The 19,475-nt window shown below is 46.1% G+C and overlaps 1 protein-coding gene across 5 annotated transcripts in view; it reads left to right on the top strand.

Moving 5' to 3' along the window:
- SLC12A8 (solute carrier family 12 member 8) overlaps window positions 1-19,475 on the top strand; it is a 56,368-nt gene that overhangs the window by 12,819 nt on the left and 24,074 nt on the right. For all 5 annotated transcript variants that reach the window (XM_057430079.1, XM_057430080.1, XM_057430081.1 and 2 more), the window contains one exon: window positions 14,582-14,695. In XM_057430079.1, coding sequence (XP_057286062.1) covers window positions 14,582-14,695 — 114 coding nt within the window. The remainder of the gene's footprint in view (window positions 1-14,581; window positions 14,696-19,475) is intronic.

The raw sequence follows: 19,475 nt of genomic DNA, 5'->3' as shown, positions 1-19,475 counted from the left end.
CTCTGCCTTGCATGCTTTCTGCAGGGCATGGATGGATGCTTTACTCTTGGGTGTGATTGTGCTCGTCAGCAAAGCATCCCTCCTGCAAGGAGCTTGCGGTAGGTGTCGGTGAAGCTCCACCCTCGAGAGTCGGCTGATGGTAACGTTGGGGTGCACTGCGTCTGAGCCCAGCATTTGAGACCCCTGTGGGGTGGGCAATCGACTGATCAGCTCTCTACAGCCTGCATGTGTGTGCAGTTGTTTTGGGTTTGGTTCTTCAGCTGCAGCAGTGACTGAGATGTGAAGGGCAGTGTGCAGGGAGAGGTCAGTTCTGAGGACAAACCTGTGAGCTGGAAAGATTTCAGCTAACATTTTATCTGGGTTGCCTACTTGTTTTATGACAGGTTCATGGGGTTTCAGTTCACAGCCTCAGGTCTTGGTCTCCGAACCTATAAAACAGCCCTCGTGCCGTCATCTTGCCTTTCCTTCTCCTGCCATGGCAGCCTTTTCCCTCACTTACATTTCCAAGTGCTGTGCACATACCAAAGGACTGAGCAACTGCCAAACAGCAGTTATTTGGATTTAAGTAATCTCTAGGAATGCCTGTCCATCTTGAAGGCCTTAAACGGCTGCCTTTGTGTGGTTGCACTGGGTGGAGTCCCCTGCTCTTCTCCCCATTCCCTCAACTCACACCCAGGCACACACCAAATCGGATATTGTCCAAGCACTCACTCCCTTCCTGTGGTTTGCCTTTATTTTTAGTCTGAGGACAGAGCATGTTTACACAAAAGGGGGCTTCTCAGCAGGGCTTCCCGCTGCTTTCTCTCCTTGTTTTAATTTTCTTTCTCTCTATTGCTGTGGCTTACTCCTGCTCTGAGAACCGGCCGCGCTTCTGGAGCCCAGAGCTGGGGCTGGAGGAGCTAAACGGCTCCAGCTACACTGGAGCTCCAGGAGTGCTCTGATGCTGTTGACCCCAGTGAGACTGCAGGCAGGCCTGCCTGCTCCCTTCCATAGAGTCCCTCTGCCTGGCTCCGAGGGCTTTTGCTCCTTTCTGCAGGCAGCCTGCAGGGTGGGGTGGGACTGGCTGATTTTATAGAGTTAATCCTAAATCCTCCTCTTGGCCCTGGCCAGCGCTTTCCCTCAGGACAAGTCATGGTCCCAGGCTGGGATCTTGGCTAGGGGTGGGTAGCAGGGAGAGGCGCTCCCTGTGCTTCTGGAAACCAGCCTCCTTGAGCCATCTTTGGCTACTCACCTTAAAATTCAGTCCCACCTACAGAAACGGAGCCCCCCGTGCTCCTTCCGTGGGCCAGAAAACATCCGTGTTCTCTTTCTCCCTAGGCACAGCTTCCCGATTTTGCCAAATCTAACACAGGTGACTTGGAATCAGGCAGCACTTGACTTCCTAGCCCATAACCAAGAGCCAGCACTTGCTCTAAAATTGCACAGTAGCAGTGCAGGGTTTTCTTGGCTTGCGTGCATTTACATTTTAATTCTGGACATCCATACCAAAAAAATCAGCCTGAATTATTTTGGTGGGAGCAGTGAACATGAAGGAGAGGATGCTCCTCTCTGTGATCAGCTCCTCGGAACAGTGTGTGAAACTTTTTGGCCTCTTCACATCCTGAACATTAGAGTCACGGAAAAAGAAGATAAGCCCACTGTTAATGCCCACTCTTGTATTTTCCTAGCATATCTCTGCTAATTTTTGTGTAGGGTGACTCCCAAATACTCCCTTTCAATTAGGCGCCTGCTTTCCTGTTTGGCAGTGGCTCTCAGGTGCCCTGTTACAGCGGAGCGGCTGCGGGAGCACATGGAGGGGGGGTGAATGCTGGGAGGAGGGCTGGTGTTAATTTGGTGGTGCTTTGTTGGAGAGATGAAAGGAATCACCACATGAGCAGAAGTGGCCCATCAACAGCCTCTTAAATGCCTGGTAGGAAAAAGAAATAAATTATTTTGTTGGGAATTCAATAATTGGGTCCCCTTGGGCTGGGACCCTCCTTGTCCTGCAGCACATACCATATGGCTGGGGCAAGCGTGGAGCCTGGCTGCATGGGGCTGAGCCTCTTTCCTCTGGGCTGGGAAAATTGGGTAATTTGTTTCTCAGGGATGCAGGGAGGTTTGAAAGGCACGTTGCTGTCAGGATGCTTCTGCTTGGGATTATTTTCCATGCAAACCACATCCTTCATGTCACCAGCTTGGGGTTTAGCTTCCCGAGGATGCTCACACAGAGCCCAGAAAACTCATTTATCAATTTATCATCCTTGCTTCTTCCCCTGAGGGTGAGTCCTTTGGAGGATTCACCCTCCTTGGCAAGCTAGGGGAGCTGATGCTCTCCTGTAGGTACCCCTGGTGAGGAGCTGTGGGAGATGGTCTTCACCTGGGGCTCCTCCTGCAGACAGGGAACCTGCAGTTGGTAAAGTGATATATGTATATAAACACTGGTGATGTAAAGATCCCTCCAACAGTGCCTTGGGGGCTTTGATGGACTGAATTAATTAAATCTATTCCCACACATTTAACATGAAACTGATCAAAGCATCCTAATCAGGGGCTTTTGCTTGGCTCTGGGTTGTTTTATTTTATTTTTGGGCACAAGGGGTGTGCTCCAATTTCATAGGAGAGGGTGCAGGAAGGATGTGTGTGTCAGAAGATGATCTGTAGCTAATCCCGGAGGCTTTATCCAAGCTGATTGCTGGCTTCCTGGCCTGAGACACATCTGGAAACTGGCATTAAATTCCAAGTCGAAATCACTGAGTGAGCGGCAGTATAAAAAAAAATCCCCCTTTGCTACTGAGCAAGGTAGACACCGTGGTGAATAAAAGCAGAGGGCTGCTAATGCGGTCTTTATTTATTAAAAAACACAGGATTGCTTTCTCCAGGTTTTTCCAATTATAGTGCATTGAATGGCCCTGACATCACTCTTGAGCCAGGGCCAGCCTATTCAACAGTCTGGCGAAGACATTTATTAACTGGTTACCTGCCAATTGTCTGGGCTAGGAGCTGCGGGACAGATGTGTTTTCAAAAGTGATAACATTGTTAGAGGCCTTATTTAGATAGTGAGAGGAAAGCTGCACCACTCTGCCCAGGCACTCTGAAGTAGGCATTTAAAGTGGTTTATTAAAAAATAAATAATAATTAGGTTGAGCTATAACTTTCCCGTGTGGTTCCACTCTGCTGCCCTGTTTATAGGTAGATTTTCATGGTGTTTTCTCTTTGGAGGACAGCTGGTAGTAGGACTTTGTTGAGGAGCAGTGGTCTTGCCTGTTGGCAGATGCTCAGGGTGTCAGTACAGCTGCTGCTCATCAGGGCCTGGGGCTGGCATCCCTGTGCCCAGCTCCACTGAGGCCAGGCAGAATGTCTGAGTGTGCTGCCCTGAAGCATCTCCCAGGAGGTAAGGCGGAGGGGAGGACAGCTCAGGGCCTGCAGGTTCCTGCCCTCATGCAATTTCTGGGCTGTGCTGTGGATGCCGCTTGCATTTAACCTGCTCTTAAAAATGTGCAGTGGTAGATTCTCCACTATATCCTTGGGGATTCTGCTCTAGCTGCTCTATCTCAGTCTAACCCCTCCTTCCCGCAGCCAAAGCCTTTGGGTCCCTTGAACACTTGAGAACCAGCTGATATCTTTCTGCATTAAACCACCTTGCTTGGAAGACTTCTTGTGCTCCTCCTCAGTCTTCTCCAGGCTGTGCTGTCTCACTAGCCACATGGGGCACAGGAGCGAGGTGCCCTTGGCCACATGCTGCTGAGGATGAGGAGGGTCCTGGCCTCATGTGACACCCTGAAGCATGCTACTGCACAGTGCCGTCAGGACTGGACTGGGCTGGGTCCATCCCTGGAGCAGGAGAAGGTTTGCTGAGGTTGTCACAGGTTTAAACTTGCTCAGTAGGTAACACTGCTCCTCATTTATACAGAAGATTTTGTACCTTTAATTTCTTTGCTGTTTCCCTGCGAGGCAATGCTAAACTCCTCTTCCTAGAGCTTGTAAATAAACCCTGAAATTCCTCACTCACTTCATCCCCTGCTAGATGCTGCCTTCACATGGGCTTTCCCCACATGCTCTGCCCATAAAACCTCCCATGTAGGCCTTCTTTTCAGCAGCGACTTGTTTAATGCTGGAGACCTAATAAAGTCAGCTGGCTTGGAGAAGATATATATAATCCCATAATCTCTCCATTTCTCCCTGTTGCTGTGTTTAAATGGGATAGCTTTATTTAATTGCACTGATTTTTTTTCTCTCTTTTATTTTGGTGCCACTACATGAGTCTTTTCAAATGACGGTGATGTTTTACCTCCTCTTTTTTTCATTCCACCAGTGTTTAATTCTAGTCACAGTTCAGCTGTGCCCTGAATCATCTTTCGTTATTTAGGCATTTAGTTTATGAAGATAATTTCTAGATATTAGATTCTTTCTCCAGCCAATTTACATCTAGTTTGCATTCCTCTCCTAGGCTAAAAACTTTGTGTGGGACATGGGTCCTTATCTACTGCTCGTCCTCTGCCGACTTGTGTTAACAATTTTTGGCCTTTTTTTGGCTGTAGGTAAGAGATTTTTAGCCTCGTCATACCTTCATTGGCCTGAATGATGGCCCAGTGGTTCTTGCTGATTTTCTTTTCTACTCCAAGGGAAATGCATTCACTGAAAAATGTGATTTTGGTAGGGAAAATGTGTTCTCTGATTTCAATTGAATTCAAGGAATAGTTTCAAACAACAACAAAAGAATCTTTTCAAGTCACAACATTTCGCTTAACCTTTCCAAAATCACACACTGATTTTCAGTTTGATTTGCAGTCTGAGACTAGACTTAAAGTTGTAGCTTTATGTGTTATATAGAGGATAATTAAAACCTCCCAAAAGTAAAATCAAACTATTGCTTTGGACACAGAATCAAAAGATTAACGCATGGAATAGTTTTCTTTTGAAATACCATTGTCATCTGGATAATATATCCATAACTCGGAAGTACGGGATGCTCTAGTCACATATGGCAGAAGACTGTAGAACATAGTAGGGTCTGATGCATTATGTTACATTTTGGTTAACTGATTTCTTTTGAAAGATGGGATTTGATCCACATAGACTGGACTTTGTCCCAAGCAGTACATGGCGTAGCCTGAGTTAGAAAGGAGGTCACCCCAACGTGTCCAAAGGATGTGTGTCATCGCTGCTGCCATTTAACTGCCATTCATTTTCCTCCAATTGTTGTGGCTTGACTCAGCCTGAATTCTGGTTAATCAGGGCTGGGGTTTTCATCAGAGAAGTTCTGCAGGGAGCCTCCCACAACCAGGGACTCTGGGCATGACTTCCAAGAAATACCACTCTGTAATTAATAATAATATCCCATTGATGCAAACTGTATTCCTAGAAGAGGATGAAGCAAGGGATGTTTTACTGCTCATCCTCTTTGTAATGAATAAACCGTTTCTGCTTGCTGGTTTGAATACTGCTGAACAAACCAGGTAGTGGATACGACATCAAAAAATGAAAGAGTAATGGAAGGATTTTATATATTATGGCAAGCCTGGTACTTAGATAATATAAACCATAAGTAGACTTTGTAACGTTGAAATACCATGTTAAAATCCCTTCCTTTTTTTCTCCTAACCAAAATCTCAGATTTTCCACCTGCAGAAAACATCAATTTTTTTGGCTTTTTTTTTCTCCAAGAATAATTAAACCCCACCAACCTGTAGAGACAGAATAAGTGCCAAACAGCTCCACGAGCTAATTCCACAGGCACATTCCTAAGTTTTCCTTTACTTAAGCAGTGCTGAGGCACTAGGCTTCCATGATGAGGAGCTGCCTGTGTTGGCACTTTCGGGCTCTGCGTACGCCCATTGGTTTTCCACTTCTCCATCCTCTTGAGAAGCTGAGGTGGAGATAACACATGCACATGTGGAGATTGGCAGAAATTAGTGTTTCCTCCCAGCAAGTCTGGTCCCACAGGAGATGCGATGTGGCTGGAGAGAGCTCGGGGTGAGCATAGGCTGCTTCATGATCTGAGAGAGGTGATGGTATCCTGCGAGTGAAAATTGCCCCTTTAACTAAATCTGAATGTCAGAGACGTTCATATAAGCAGCTCCCTTTGTTTATTCTGCCTTTTGTGCTAGTTTTAGCTGTTGGCCAGCATCCTTTATTGCAGGTCTATTGGCTTTAGGAAGAGGAGGATGCTTGTGACCTGATGGCTGTCGTGGTTGGAGTGCTCCATGAAAAAAATCAAGGATGGACTGTGAGTGCATTTACTGAGGATGCATTTACCAGACATGGAGGATGTGAATACTTGGTTTTGTCACATACACAAAGGACGGATGGTCGCTGAGTGGGGTTTCTGCAGGTTTCTTCAAACAGATCACCCCCCAGCGCTTCTGCTCTAGGCTTTCCCACTCAGTTGGGGGTTTCAGTGCACAAATCCCATGCTCCTCCGTGCCTTCCGAAACATGACAGACCATTGCACTGGCTGGTGTTAAACCTCTTCCCATGTCAGTCTGCAGGGTGCACTGCCAAAACCCTGAGCAACTGGAGAAGAGGTTGTTGGCTGCCTTCAGAGACTTTGGAGAAGAGCAAGACAGGAAAGCAGTGAGTCCTTCCCCTCTACAGCGCTGTCAGTGTGACACACTTGATAATGTGTCAGCTCAGCTCAGAAATATTTATGCATGGGGTGATTCCCTGCCCTACAGCAAGGTTGCTGGCAGCCACTGGTGCAATGCCTGTCTCCATGCTGTGCTCTAAGTGTGGTCTAAATACCCTGTTTTCTTCCGTGCTGCTGGTGGCTGGGGCTGGCAGGTGCGGTGGAGGGTGGTTTTTTGGGAGAGGGTTAATGGTGGGATCCCTCAGAGCCCATGGCAGCAGGAAGCTGTATTGTGTGTTGACTTTAAACAGGAGGTTTGGGAGATCAGCTCTGGAGCAGAAAACAGGGACTTGGGAGGAACAAACACTCGCTGCTTCAGAAGGGCGGCGATTTCCTTTTGGGTAAACACGTCATTAATCTCAGGGAGCACATTCTTTTCCATCAAAAGATAAGGGATTCTAGTTGCCTTTCACAGGGCTTGGCCTTTTTAGATTGTTTTAACTGTGGCTTTCACTCCTTCAATTACAGACTTTACATAATCTCTCATTTTGGGTTTGCCAGGCTTATTATGGGTGCAGAGAATGTCTTGGGCAAGGGAACTTCTTTCCTTCTTTCTTTAAAATTGCTCTGATCCCTTTCTCCCTACCCCCTTACCATTTTTTTCACCACTAAAACCTGTCTGGTTTTTGCTACTTGCAGCTCTGATGAATTTGAAATGTGTGCTGTTTGTCCTAATTTATGAAACCATCTCACTAGGGCTAGTGGTACAATAGGAGCTTATTTGTTTGCCATAAGTGGAAAAAGAGCAATGGTCTCCTCTCCCTGCTCCAGGCTTCCTGTTGCTGCTCAGCTTTGGTTTGGCATTTCTGAGGATACCAACTTGCTGTGGCCAGTAAGGCATGGTAAGGTGCTGGCCAAGGCACCCAACGCTTAATGTTCAGCTGGCACCACCCTGCCATTTGGGGAAACAGCACCAGCTGAACTGCTGCTTTCACTCCTGCTGCCCGTGGCTTAGGGTCTGTGATTGTTCTGAGCTGTTTTGATTCTAAGTGTGTTTAACTGGGATTTAGGGATGAAATTACAGAGGGGATTTAGTCCCTTCCTGTTCTCACCTCCTCTTCTTCCCAGTACTTTGTGTTTAGGGCTGCCCGCAGTGGCATGGGTTGGGGTGGGGAGCTCCTGCATTACCCATTTGTCAGTGCCCTGGCAGCTTAAGCAGATGCTCTGCCATCTTTCTGCACTGATCCATCAGTGTGGCCATGTTCTATCACTGTAATTGCCCTTTTGTCACTGCATAATCATTGACCTGCATGCATTTAACACAGACATTCCTCTCTGAGTTTTCCTTTGCCTAGTTTAAGACTCCCGGAGCATAAATACTGAGGCTGTGGGAGCTGTCAGTAGGTAGGATGTGTCCTGGAGGACTGAGGCAAATCCAAGGAGTAAAGTCATTTGTGACGTCCAGAGGGTGAATCTGTAAGGTCAGGTATCAGAAGTCTTGTGTTTGCTCTTCTCTATCTGGGCTGGGCTGCACATACCCCATCTCCAGCTATGGAGTTGTGCCGCTGCCCACAAGTCCAGCATGGAGCAGATGAGCTCCTGGCTAGTAGAAAATGTGTGCTGATCCGTGCTGACTCACATGGCACATGTGTTGCATGGGAGCTGCAGAAAAGGACAACCAGGTTTGGTGAATGTGGTCCCCTTGGTAGATGAGTCCAGTGATAAGTGTCATGGAACAGACATTGATCTCTCCAGTCTCCTCATTCCCTCCATCTCTGCTCCCCTGCTCCCCTGTAGCTCTTCCCTTTTCCTTCTGTTTCTTCCCAGTCTTCCAGCCAAAACTTGTATATCCAGGGGGGAAACAGGAGACGTCCTGGAAAAAGTTAATGCATTTTTGTATCTCCATGCAGGTTCGGCAAAGATCATATTTATTCTCTGTGCCTGCCAGTGCAGCTCTGCCTGTTAACACACTTTGTTTTCATGACTCACCAGTTCACTGTCTCTGAGAAGACTGGGGCTTTCTGGTGAAAGCCTGTTCATTTGTCTCACAACAAGTTGAGCAGTAGACCGGTGGCACGGAAAACCCACCATACTGTCTTCTGTCCACATCCAGCCCTGCTTTTCTTCACTCTTTTCGTTCACAGCCTTTCCACGTTTTTCTCATAGATCTCTGCCTCCACCTGCCCTATACCAGGCTGGCAGCAGTGGGGCAGCACCTGGGAATAGCAGTGGTAGTATTGGACTTGCCTGGGAAAAAATGCAGGTAGGACCTCAGGAGTTGGATCTGGGAAGGTGTAAAGGCCTGGCTGCAGAAGTGGCCCAGCCTTGGAAGCACATTGGAAATGTGATTGTTAATGTCAGTGTTAAACAAGCCCAACACAGGAAGCCAAGCATGTGCACGGAGGGACACAGAGGCATGGGGCTTGTGACTGCGCTGCTTTGATTTTTTTATTCTATTGGGAAAGGCGATTCAAGGGTTATTCATGACCCTGGTGCCCTTTTCACACCTCTTTGATGATGCCAATTCGCTGAAGAGGTGCACTGCTTTTGGTGACTTTCGCTGACTGTGTTGCATGGTATTGCTGGGCTGCGGTTGTGGTCAGCTGGATCCACATCATTCTCTGGCATGTGTGAGTACCCCCTTCTGCAGAGGCATCTGGAGCATAGCTGTGTCAGTGCAGAGCAGTGTTCAGAGCTGTTATGTCAGAGGACCCTGCGCTGCTTGTTACCTTAAATTAGATTTCAGTATTTGCATAGTGTGTGGGGAACACAATGATAAAAAGATCGTGGGGTTTGTACAACATTCATGGTTTTGCTTCCAGATCTTCATAGGAGGAAGTGAAACTTTATCTTACTGTAGAGGTGTGTGTTCGGGTGAGATAGCAGCTGTGGGACCAGACTGTGAGGACCATTCCAGTTTCCTTGGCACTGGTGTGTCCAGGTATCTCTGGCACCTGCACCAGGACCCCACTCTGAATATGCTCTTGGACTGGTGTCCAAATGGGATGAGTGGATTTTGGAGCTTATGCCAGGTGGGGGTTAGAGGAGAAGAAGAAATGGTAAAGAGAGAGATAATTATGCCAGCAATATATAGTTGCTCTTTGGCTTTCCATGTCTTACATCGCACAGGATCCTGAAAATGCTGGGGTCAGACCTGGGAAATGTGCTGCAGGACAAACACTTCCAGCTGTTCCTCTGAAAGCAAGTCTCAGCAAGTACCTTCTAGGCAGGAATGTGTGGCCTTACTTATTTAGGAAAAGGGAAAAATCTCACCATTTTAAGCCTTCAGCATTCACCTTCATAATTAAAATCTCTAATCGCAAGCAGAGTGCAATACGTGACAGTCTTCAGGGAGCTGTTTCTTAAGGTGGTTTTCCATTTTTGCGCTCTTTAGCCCCTGCCTCAGTGCCAGGGTTTATTTAACCTTAAGCTTGTGAACGGGCTTATTGAATTTGGCCAAGACTTGACTAATCTGTAATGAGCTCCAGGTTGCCTGGAACTTGGCAGCACCATCATCCTCTGTGCCGTTGCATAATGGCCTGACCTCGCGTAACCACGGCTTTGCCTCATGCCCCTTCTTCAACCTCCTTGAGCCTGCTCTGAAAACCTGGGCTCCATGGAGGGGCCACCCTGCTAAGGGGTGTCCTGAGTGCTGAAAACCTCCTCAGCTGCTTTCATCCTTTTCCATGGGGTGAGAGGTGGCAGAAAGTGCAAGAAAGCCTCAAAGCTGGAAACCAGCTGGTGTGAATGGGGAATTCAGTGGTGGCAACCAGGTGAAGGCCAGTACGTCCTCCCAAGCACCTGTGGTGGCTGGGGAATGTGAGAATCCTGGCCACCCTCCTTCTCCTCCTCTCTCTCCAACTGCATCAGGCTGATCTGCAGTCCATTGGTGACCCCTGTGCTTGTGAATGGAGGATGCTCATCCTGGAAGCTCTTCCATTTGAAACTTGCTAGGTATTTTTTATTGTTAATTCATCATTTTAATAAGGGCAACTGGAAGGACTTATTTTGTCAGAAATCACAGGAATAATTCAGATGTTGCTCTAAGTCAATTTTTTCCCCTCTTATTTACTTCAGCTCCACCACTTGAGAAACCCGTTATTTACCTGCTCTTTATTGAGTATCCAATGATGAAAATAAATTGATACCATCTTTACTGTGCATTTCCCATAAGGTTGGTATGGCACAGAGAAAGAACTGGTTTATTTTCCTTCTAGCATGAACCTGGCAAGACTGTTTTATAGCCCTTCAGCTCCAGCCCTCTGCAAGCCAGCTGAGAGCAGGATCATTAAAGGCAGGATTTAGAGGCTGTGGGCTTGCATATATATTAATTGGGAGCAAAGTTTGTCAGACAAACACTTTGTAATGAGCGAGGAGGAAGGCATCTGGCCTGGATCTCAGGTACCCAGCAGTAAGCTGGAGGAAAAAATCCTCTTGCAAAAAATAAGAAGAATTAAAAAAATTAGTAAAATGATCTTGCCTTGTTTGGAGATCAGAGTGCCAAATATAGACCTTATCACATTTCCTTCCCTCCTCCTTCCGAAGCTCGTCCTTTTGAAGTGCACTTTCAATGGGATGTGGATAATTGACTCTGTGAACAACTGGCTGACTGCTCTGTTGGTTTAACCGATTGGTCTCAGTTGCTGATTCCTGTTTTGTTTTGGATGATTTTCAGCTCAATTGCCCCGTCAGCTACAATTAGTCCCACTAATATGACAGCTGGAAGGTAACAGATGAGTCGCTCTGGTCACAGGCATGGGGACAGCCAGGAGATACTCACAGCGTGGTGTTCTCAGCTCCATGGTCCTGTGCTGAAGCTTGCTTAAATCAATGGCAGTTGCAAATCCTGGTGTAAAACGGTTCAAAAGGGATGTGAGATTTGTTTCTCACACAGATAGGGTGACTGACTGAGGAATAAGGTAGCAATAGCTTTTGGATGGTTGCAAATAACTTTTGGATGAATTTTAATTTAATGAGACAAGAAAGCTCCTGGTTCTGTATAAAGGGAAATGTGGAGTGCCTGGGCTTCCTCTCGCACACCAGAGCATCAAGGAAAGGAAGCAGAAGTGGGATAGAGTTGTAGGTACATCCTGTGGCTCTTTCAACAAATCCACACTGTTGTTTTCTGTGGTTCCCGTGATATCTGCCATTGTTTTGGGCTTTGTTTCTTCTACCCACAATTTATATTTGGGGGACTAAAGTGGGAAAGGCAGCAGCAGACAAATGGATGGAGGACAAGGGATCATTTGGCTTCTTAAATTAATAGGAGATAGATGCATGGAGGTGCAGGTTAGATGTTGGACTCTTGGCCATGGTATGGCCAAAATGATATCACAGAAAATGTAGTCTGGTTGTATAATTGGAGACTTGAGGTACCCAAAGGGCCTAGGTCAGCCCATTGTTGAATTTATGTAGTCCCAAAAGCCATTTGGAAGGCCAGAGTTGAAGATGGTTCACTCGTGAAGCAAGATGGTGTGCCTGATGAGGTTCTGCAAGGGTCTGATATGGTTATTTGGCACTTCCTTTAACTGCCAAGGTGATGGAAAAGAGAATATGCAGATTCAATTTGCAGGTGACCCCCAGCTGGGAAGGGCTCCCAGCAGCCTCACTGAGGAGGTCAGACTTCCAGATGACCTCACACAAGCTGGGGAAGGTGATGTGAAAAGGGTGATTTGTGGGCTGATGAAGACAAAGTCCTACAGCCTGGCAGAAACTATCAACTATGCCAGTGCAGGATGGGACTGTTTCCAGTAGGTGAAAAGATGGTGTCAAAAAATGCAAGTAGCTTATGGATCAGGCAAGAAATAGCATCATGAACTGCAGACAGGGTGATTTGGGTTAGACAGCAGGGAAAACTGAAATGATAGGGATGGGGAAAATATGAGAGTAAACCACCAAGAGAGGCTAGAGTCCACTTCCCAGGAGATTTAAGAATTGGTGGGGCAAACCTTCATCAAGGGTAACAGATATATTTGTTCCGGCTGCTACAGAGCACAGGTTGGAGAAGGTCTGCAAATCTCCTTGGGGTGAGATGAGTATTTTGCCCACTCCTTTTGTTTCATTAATGAAACATTAACATTTCTATGAGGAGCACATGCTTTCTGAAAAAACTCTTGGCCAAACTTCTCTTCAAGCAGCTTGATGGGAGCTTTGCAGGCAGCCCATGTGCCATGCTATTGTGTGCATGAATTCCAGTTGAAGGAGCTCAGGTCTGGTCTAATAGGAGCATACAGCCTACACAAATCTCCCCTTTATTTCTCTAGAAGCTGTGCTTTCTGTGGACATCTGTAACCAGAGATCAGTGTGTTGCGCTGAGCTTATTCCCTTTAAATCTCGTGTGGGACTTGTTCCCAATGAAGATAGCTGGTGCTTTTAAAAAGCCTAGCAGCAGGAGACCTCTTCTATCAGTGTGTTTCCATCCATGTTTGGGCAACACAATGAATGCAGATGTAGTAGGAAACTTTTGATTATCTATAGGTTTTTTTTTTTCTGTGGCAACTTCAAAGCTCTGTGGTTAGTTATATTCTGAGACTTTAAATGGATATGTCTTGTGTTCAGAGCTCTGATTTAGTTTCCGGTTTAATCTATTGTCCAAACATCATTAATGTTGTCTTTGAGGCATGGGACAGCTTTGATAGAGTCTTTTTTTTTAATTTCTGGCCATCACCCCGTGCAGCCATAAACAGCATCCTGCCTGCTAATGAGAAAATTCAAGTTACTGCAGTCACGTGTCTTGTGGAAATAGACTGGAGTGGCAGGAGAGAAAAATGAACTGACTTTGCTCACCTTCCACCCCCAGCTGGCATGAGCATTTGGATTACTGACAGGCAGGAGATGTTTCCACAGATAGAGATACACCATTAAAAAGCAGGGACATCTGTTGAAAAGGAAATAATTCTTTTCATAGACGTATCATGAATTCCTTAATTCCTGCTTTTATGAGTTACCTTTTCTGGCTATAAGCATCTATACCCATTCCTGATTAATGCCCAGTTAGCATGTCAGGTGTTGGGCTCAGCTACTCCTAACAAATCGAGGTTTGTGGAAGAATTTGGCTTGTCTTTCTAGCGAAAAATGAGGGATCAGAATCCTCCGTTACATACCCAGTAAACCAGTTTCAAGATGTTGATAGCCTACACATTGCTTTCCCCATCTTCTGTAAAACTTTTTATTTGGAAAGTAAAGCTTGTGTGTGTATGTGACCTTGGAAACACCTGGCAGAAGCTGGTCAAGTTCTTGGTATTTACTCCTTGTTGCGCCGTGACAAATGTTTGCCAAAGATTTAGGAGGGGGGCAGCTGGTCATGATGCACAGCCCCATGTTGAGTTGAGTCCTGGTTTGGGGATAATAATGCAGCAACAAGTGGCAGTGAGAAGTTTTAGAGCACTTTATTCCTTCTTCATTGGGAAACCCATCTTGTTGGGGACAGCCTGCCCTGCAACAAGCTGGCGTTACTGGCTCTGGCCTCATTGACAACCAGTGTATAAGGTGAGTGTGTTGGTAGCAGCTTCACAGCGTGGGCCCATCTCAGGTCTTGTCTGTACAGGAGCTTGACTGGCAGAAACACAGGATTGGGATATGATGTGAGGGCTTGCTCAGGGATGCAGTTGTCTTACGGCTGCGTAATTTTGCTCTGTTTGGAAAGAGGATTAAAGTGGCATGGATAATGAGTATAAATACTAGCTGATCACCACAATGGACAGGTTTTACAAGAAGCTGTCCTGCTTGCTTGCAGCCAGAGCTGGGTGTGATCCATGTTCTGGCTTGGTGAGAGCTGCCCAGCCTGGTGGTGCCTCTTGAAGTGCTGGCCTGCATTGTGGCACCTTTCTATGGCATTTGCACCCTTGTAACCACACTGACCTCTTGTCTGCCTTCTCCCTCCACCAAATAAGTTGACGACATTCATCCTCTCAGTCTGTCCCAGGAAACAGCCACTGGTGTTGCATATGTGTAGAGGGTGGGTGATTGCCAAGAGCAGGCTGGAGGATCTCCTGCACTCCCTGTGGTTTCTCCTCTCACCCTGTGTGTCTTTGCAGAACATGGCTTCGTTGGCTACTCTGAAGAGCTTATGTTCAACAACACGCTGCCAGACTACAGCCAGGGAGAGTCCTTCTTCACAGTTTTTGGAGTGTTTTTCCCAGCTGCCACAGGTACAGTTAAGTTTTATCCTCCCCCTCTTTCCCTCCACTGTCACACCTTGGAAATGAGCAGAAGCAAAGGCAAGGTGAGTGGGATGGTACTTGGCCATAGCAGACTCATGTGGTTGGTAAAAAATGCTCAGACTTTCCTCCAGCACTTCAAATTTTACCCAGTCTTGTTCTGTTCACTTGAATGTGCTCTTCTGTCTCTCTGTCGTCGGAAACTGCTGGACAACGCTATGGGTTGATGGAGTGGTATAAATCCTTCCCTGCCAAGGAAAAGGCTCAGGCACTGGTCTGAGCCAATGCTATCAGGCCACAGGGTATCCAGCCTTTGTAAAAAGACTGATTTATCTTATTAGATAAGCCTTATGACTTGATTGCACTGGGAGGGTAGGAAGAGCACAGGAGGGCTTTCCTTACCACAGGCAGATGGCCAGGCTGGGCTGATGCCATTGCTCATGGTACTGACCCACCACTCTGCACGGTGTCACAGATGCATCTTTGCATGATAGCAGAGCTCATGTTTATCATCTTAATTGAATACTTTCATATTATTCATTCCCTTAAATTACTGGGAAGATCCATGTCCACTTTCCAAAGCTGGCAATCTCCAGTGGGAATAAAATAACTATTAACTGAAGTTAATATCTTTTGTTGATGCTGTTTTTAAGCTATAAAAAGTACCAATTATAAGCAGTTTCCATAGCAATGAATCATTGGATTACAGAATGAATTTTCAGAGGATTACCTCTAAGCAACTCAGTGGAAGTTGTTCATAGAATTATGGTACAGAGAGACAAAATAAAGGGTTTTGTGAAACAGATGGGACTGGAGGAATGGACTGATGGCAGAAATCATCGTCAGGTGCATCCAGTGCAGGACTTCAAATTTTCCTTTGAAATCCTCTCTCCCAGCTTATGAGGCTGGCTATTGCCTTGCTGTAGACATCCTCCTGGAAAACTCACCTGCTTGAACTATTGGCACCATGGAGAAGTTGCTTTGTTCTTTCTGCCTGGCCCAAGCGAGTCCCCCAGCCAAAGAAAGAGACTTTTCTCATGAGCCCTCCCTGTGATGCAGGAAAGCAGTTTTTTTCCAGCTCCCTGGTTATAGAAGAGGCATAGTTATGACAAAGCTGTGCAGAAAATTGCAATGATTAGCCATGTTAAATGGTTCTTTATCACTGCTAATGCTTGGCTGCTAGGAAGAATGCCAAAGCTAATAGATATAATTTATTTAAAGCCCTGGCAGCCTGTTGCTTTGTTAGTTAGCAGTAGTAATACCAGTAGTAATGTTAAACATTCTCTGAAAATAAAGTTTGGGTTGATGTATAATTACTTTGGTTGCTACACAGCTTTTTCATGTGTACTTTTTAATTGCTTGGTTATTTAAGCGATTTAAGTTATTCCTTTGGAATAGCAGTGCCAGTGGTACTATATAACATTGCTATTGCTCTCGTTCTGCTGTTTGTTGCGCTGTGGAGTTCAGGAGCCTCATAAAACACAGGGTTGTGTTCAGTGCTCTATCTGGAAGAACTTGTGATGTGCTTAAGAAATATTTATGGTGGGCATCAAGACTTCTGTGCTGCAGATCACAACTGGGGAGCCCAGTGCAATTTCAGCAGCTCTGGGAATAAAGCTCACAACTCCCAGGGCTGGGACAATGGGTGAGGGCTGGTTCCCCCATATCCCTCCTGACCCAGGCTGGTTTAGTTTGCCTTCTTCTCCACGATGGGGGTGTGATGCTAGGGCTGAAGATGGGACCCTTGGTTTCTCAATGTCCCACATGCTGGAGCAGAGCTGCTTCCCACTGCATTGCAGGTGCTGCCTGGATGCAGCCCGAGCCCGCCAGCAGGACAGGTGGTCCATGAGATTGAAGATGACACTTTAGGGATAGGTTTGGCAGTGGAATTAATAGCAGGCTGGAGAGATGTGATAGGATTGCCAGTGCCTCTGGTGGAGGGCAGGCAGCGTGATACAGATTGTGAGCAAGCGGCTGTGTCAGACTCCAACAACTCCACATGAAAGGGGGTGGCAGGGACATGTGAACATCACTCCCAGGTTATCACCTCCAGCTTGTGCTCCTGCTCCTCCCCAGCACCATCCCCAAGTGGTACCTATCTGCTGAAACCCCTGCAGTGACCCATCTGGAGCACTGGAAGTGAAATCCTTTGTGTTAACAGAAATTTGGGGAGAATTTCAGCAAAACAATGTTGTTTAGTTTTAAGGGGTTACTTCAAGCCAGTTTGAAACATTTCTTTGACCCCCAAAACCATTCTATCTGTAATAAATAAATGTTCTGTTTACTCTTCTTAATTTTTAGCATATGCTAGTTTACAATCTAAGATGCTGTTTTGATAAGAAAGGTTTTTTTTTAAAAAATGTTTAGGAAATTGTGAAACAAGATGTTTGGGCCTTTTTGGTATGAAATGTTCCTCTTTGAAGTGAAACTCTTTTGATCGCTTTGGGGTAAGCTCTTTCCCTTTGATATGGTTATCTGAATGGAATTGATCTAAGTTTGGTCTCTGGGATGTACTGAAAAGTGGGTTTAAGTTGCCCTTTTCCACCAGAAATAGCAGTGAAAGGGAAACTACGGAAATACTGGCTAGTAGCTGTAAAAGCAAAGAGGGGCAGCCACTTCAGGAAAAGGGAGCAGGACCTGAGGAGAGACCCTTGACAGACTGAATGGGCAGGAGGAGCAGCTGAGTGTGCTTCAGCTGCAGGGAATGGGATGGTCTTGCCAGCCTTTCAAAGGCCGGTAGCAACATGCTGCCTCTTATGAGCATCCTCCTTGGATTGCTTTACTCCAGGTTGAGTTGCTTCCTCTGTTTCTCTGTATTTTATTGGTACAACTCCAGCAACACAAGTGAAGTTATCCCAGTTTTATGGTGGAGCAGTAGTAAGCAGAGGCTGATCTGTTTGCTTCCTGGGTAATAGCTGTTTAAGCCATTTCAGCTGGATATGCAGTGTAGCTGGCTTTATTCCTTCAAGTTTGTAATTTAATAATCAAGAAGTAGCTGAGCATTCCAAAACATACCTCTAGAGCTGGTTTAAACGGGAGAGAATGGGCATGGAAGACTTGTATTTGCTGTCTTCTATCAAAAAGACTTTTTGATGTGAACATAACCCCTATAGAGATTCCGTGCATTAACCAGATGTTTTCCTTTGTGTTTGTAAACACCTTCTTGATGCACATGCTTTGCTGCTGCACTGTGATATGCAAACAGCCAGCTGCCCATCTAACCAGGGCTTTGCATGGGGAAGGAGTCTTGGGAGCTGCCTGCCCATGTTCACCTCCTAGCAGCAGCCATGCAACTGTCAATGCACTTTTAAAATGAAGTCACACGTTGTTTCTGTTGTGCAGAGAATGTTTTTCTACTAAATCCCTGAGGTTTCCTGTCTAATGAAAGGAGTGTGTTGTCATGTGATACAAGAAAGTAAGATGATGTTTGAAGTGGTGTTAGTGGAAAATATCAGTGTTCTGAAACCAGTTCTGAAATAAACTGTATTTGGCATTCGCAAAATGACAGCAAATGGATTTAGAAGTTTTCGGCTAAGCTATTAGATGATGTAAACTGGCACAACTCCATTGAAGTCAATGGAAAGCTGCCAGTTTACATCAGTGGAGAATGTGGCCCTTTAAAAAAATTAGCTACAATTCTTATCTAAGATTTTCCATTCTTCATGTCTTGGGTGAATTAAAAAAAGAAAACAAACCCAAAACTTTAACATTTTATAGCAAATTCACTGGAAAACGCGTTGGCTGTTTGTAGGTAGTCATATCTACAGTTATAAACCATGGCTGGTGGAGTTAGAAGCCAGAGCTGGTGGTGATGGTTGTGCCTAATGTACAGTGTAGGTGGTCCCCTTGTGCACGTATCCAGCCCCTGGATGATGCCGAGGACTGGATTATGCTGGGAATAGCAGCAATGTAGAGACTGTCTCAGCTATAATTTCCTGGCTGAGTTGACGATTTTTTCATGCTTCCTTGTCCAGAAGCTTTGTCATTATCTGCTGCTGTCTGAGATAATAGTGTGGAAAATCCAGCCTCCTATCTCATTGAAACAGAGAGGTGGATAATTTTCTCTGTGGACAACCTGCAGATATGATTGCTTGAGCTCAGAATAGACTGGCCATTTCCCTAGGGAAAGGTCTGTGTCTGGAGGAAGGAATGTCCCAGCTTCTCTGCGTCATTGAATTTTATATGGAAGTGTAGGGTTTTTCTTCTGTTGAGTAGCTCGAGTCTCTGGAAAGGCTGTTTGTGGCTGCTCACAAGCCAGATTGGTTCTTTGGCAGTTGGTGGCAGAGGCTATGGATCGTGAAGATTGCTTTGTTTTGTTTGAAAACTAACCAGGTTGTCCTTTCATTGAAAAGTGGGGTGGACAGTGTGCTGCACACAAAAGACCTGGTCAGTACTGCTCTTTGACAGCTCTCATCATGTCTGGAGAATTACTTTTTGAGAGGTGGTGGACAGGTGGCTTTGGCATTGTCCATGCATCTGTACTGTGAGATTGTCCATGCTTTTGCACTGATTGAATTAGAGATGAACTTGCAACACAGAGAAGATGGCTTTGGCCTGAGTGGCTGAGAAATCTGTGTTGGTTCCCTCTGTGGTGGCCTTGGACTTTGGCAATGGAAGCCTCTGATCTGGAGATGCTGACAGAAGCTAATGGTGTGCACTGGCCTGGGTCTGACCCCTAGCTGCTGCCAGGCAGGAGGTCAGGCACTGGTGTCAAGATCCTGTTTATGAGGGCTCTGGCAAGTGATCTCCTGGCTGCTCCTGAATACACGTG

The sequence above is a fragment of the Pezoporus wallicus genome, unplaced genomic scaffold (assembly GCF_028554395.1).
Source record: "Pezoporus wallicus isolate ANWC-B61680 ecotype Strahan unplaced genomic scaffold, APGP_CSIRO_Pwel_v1 contig_5261, whole genome shotgun sequence".
Lineage (NCBI taxonomy): Eukaryota > Metazoa > Chordata > Aves > Psittaciformes > Psittacidae > Pezoporus > Pezoporus wallicus.
Note: the sequence above shows the minus strand (reverse complement) of the source record. Positions and strands in the feature narration are given on the sequence as shown.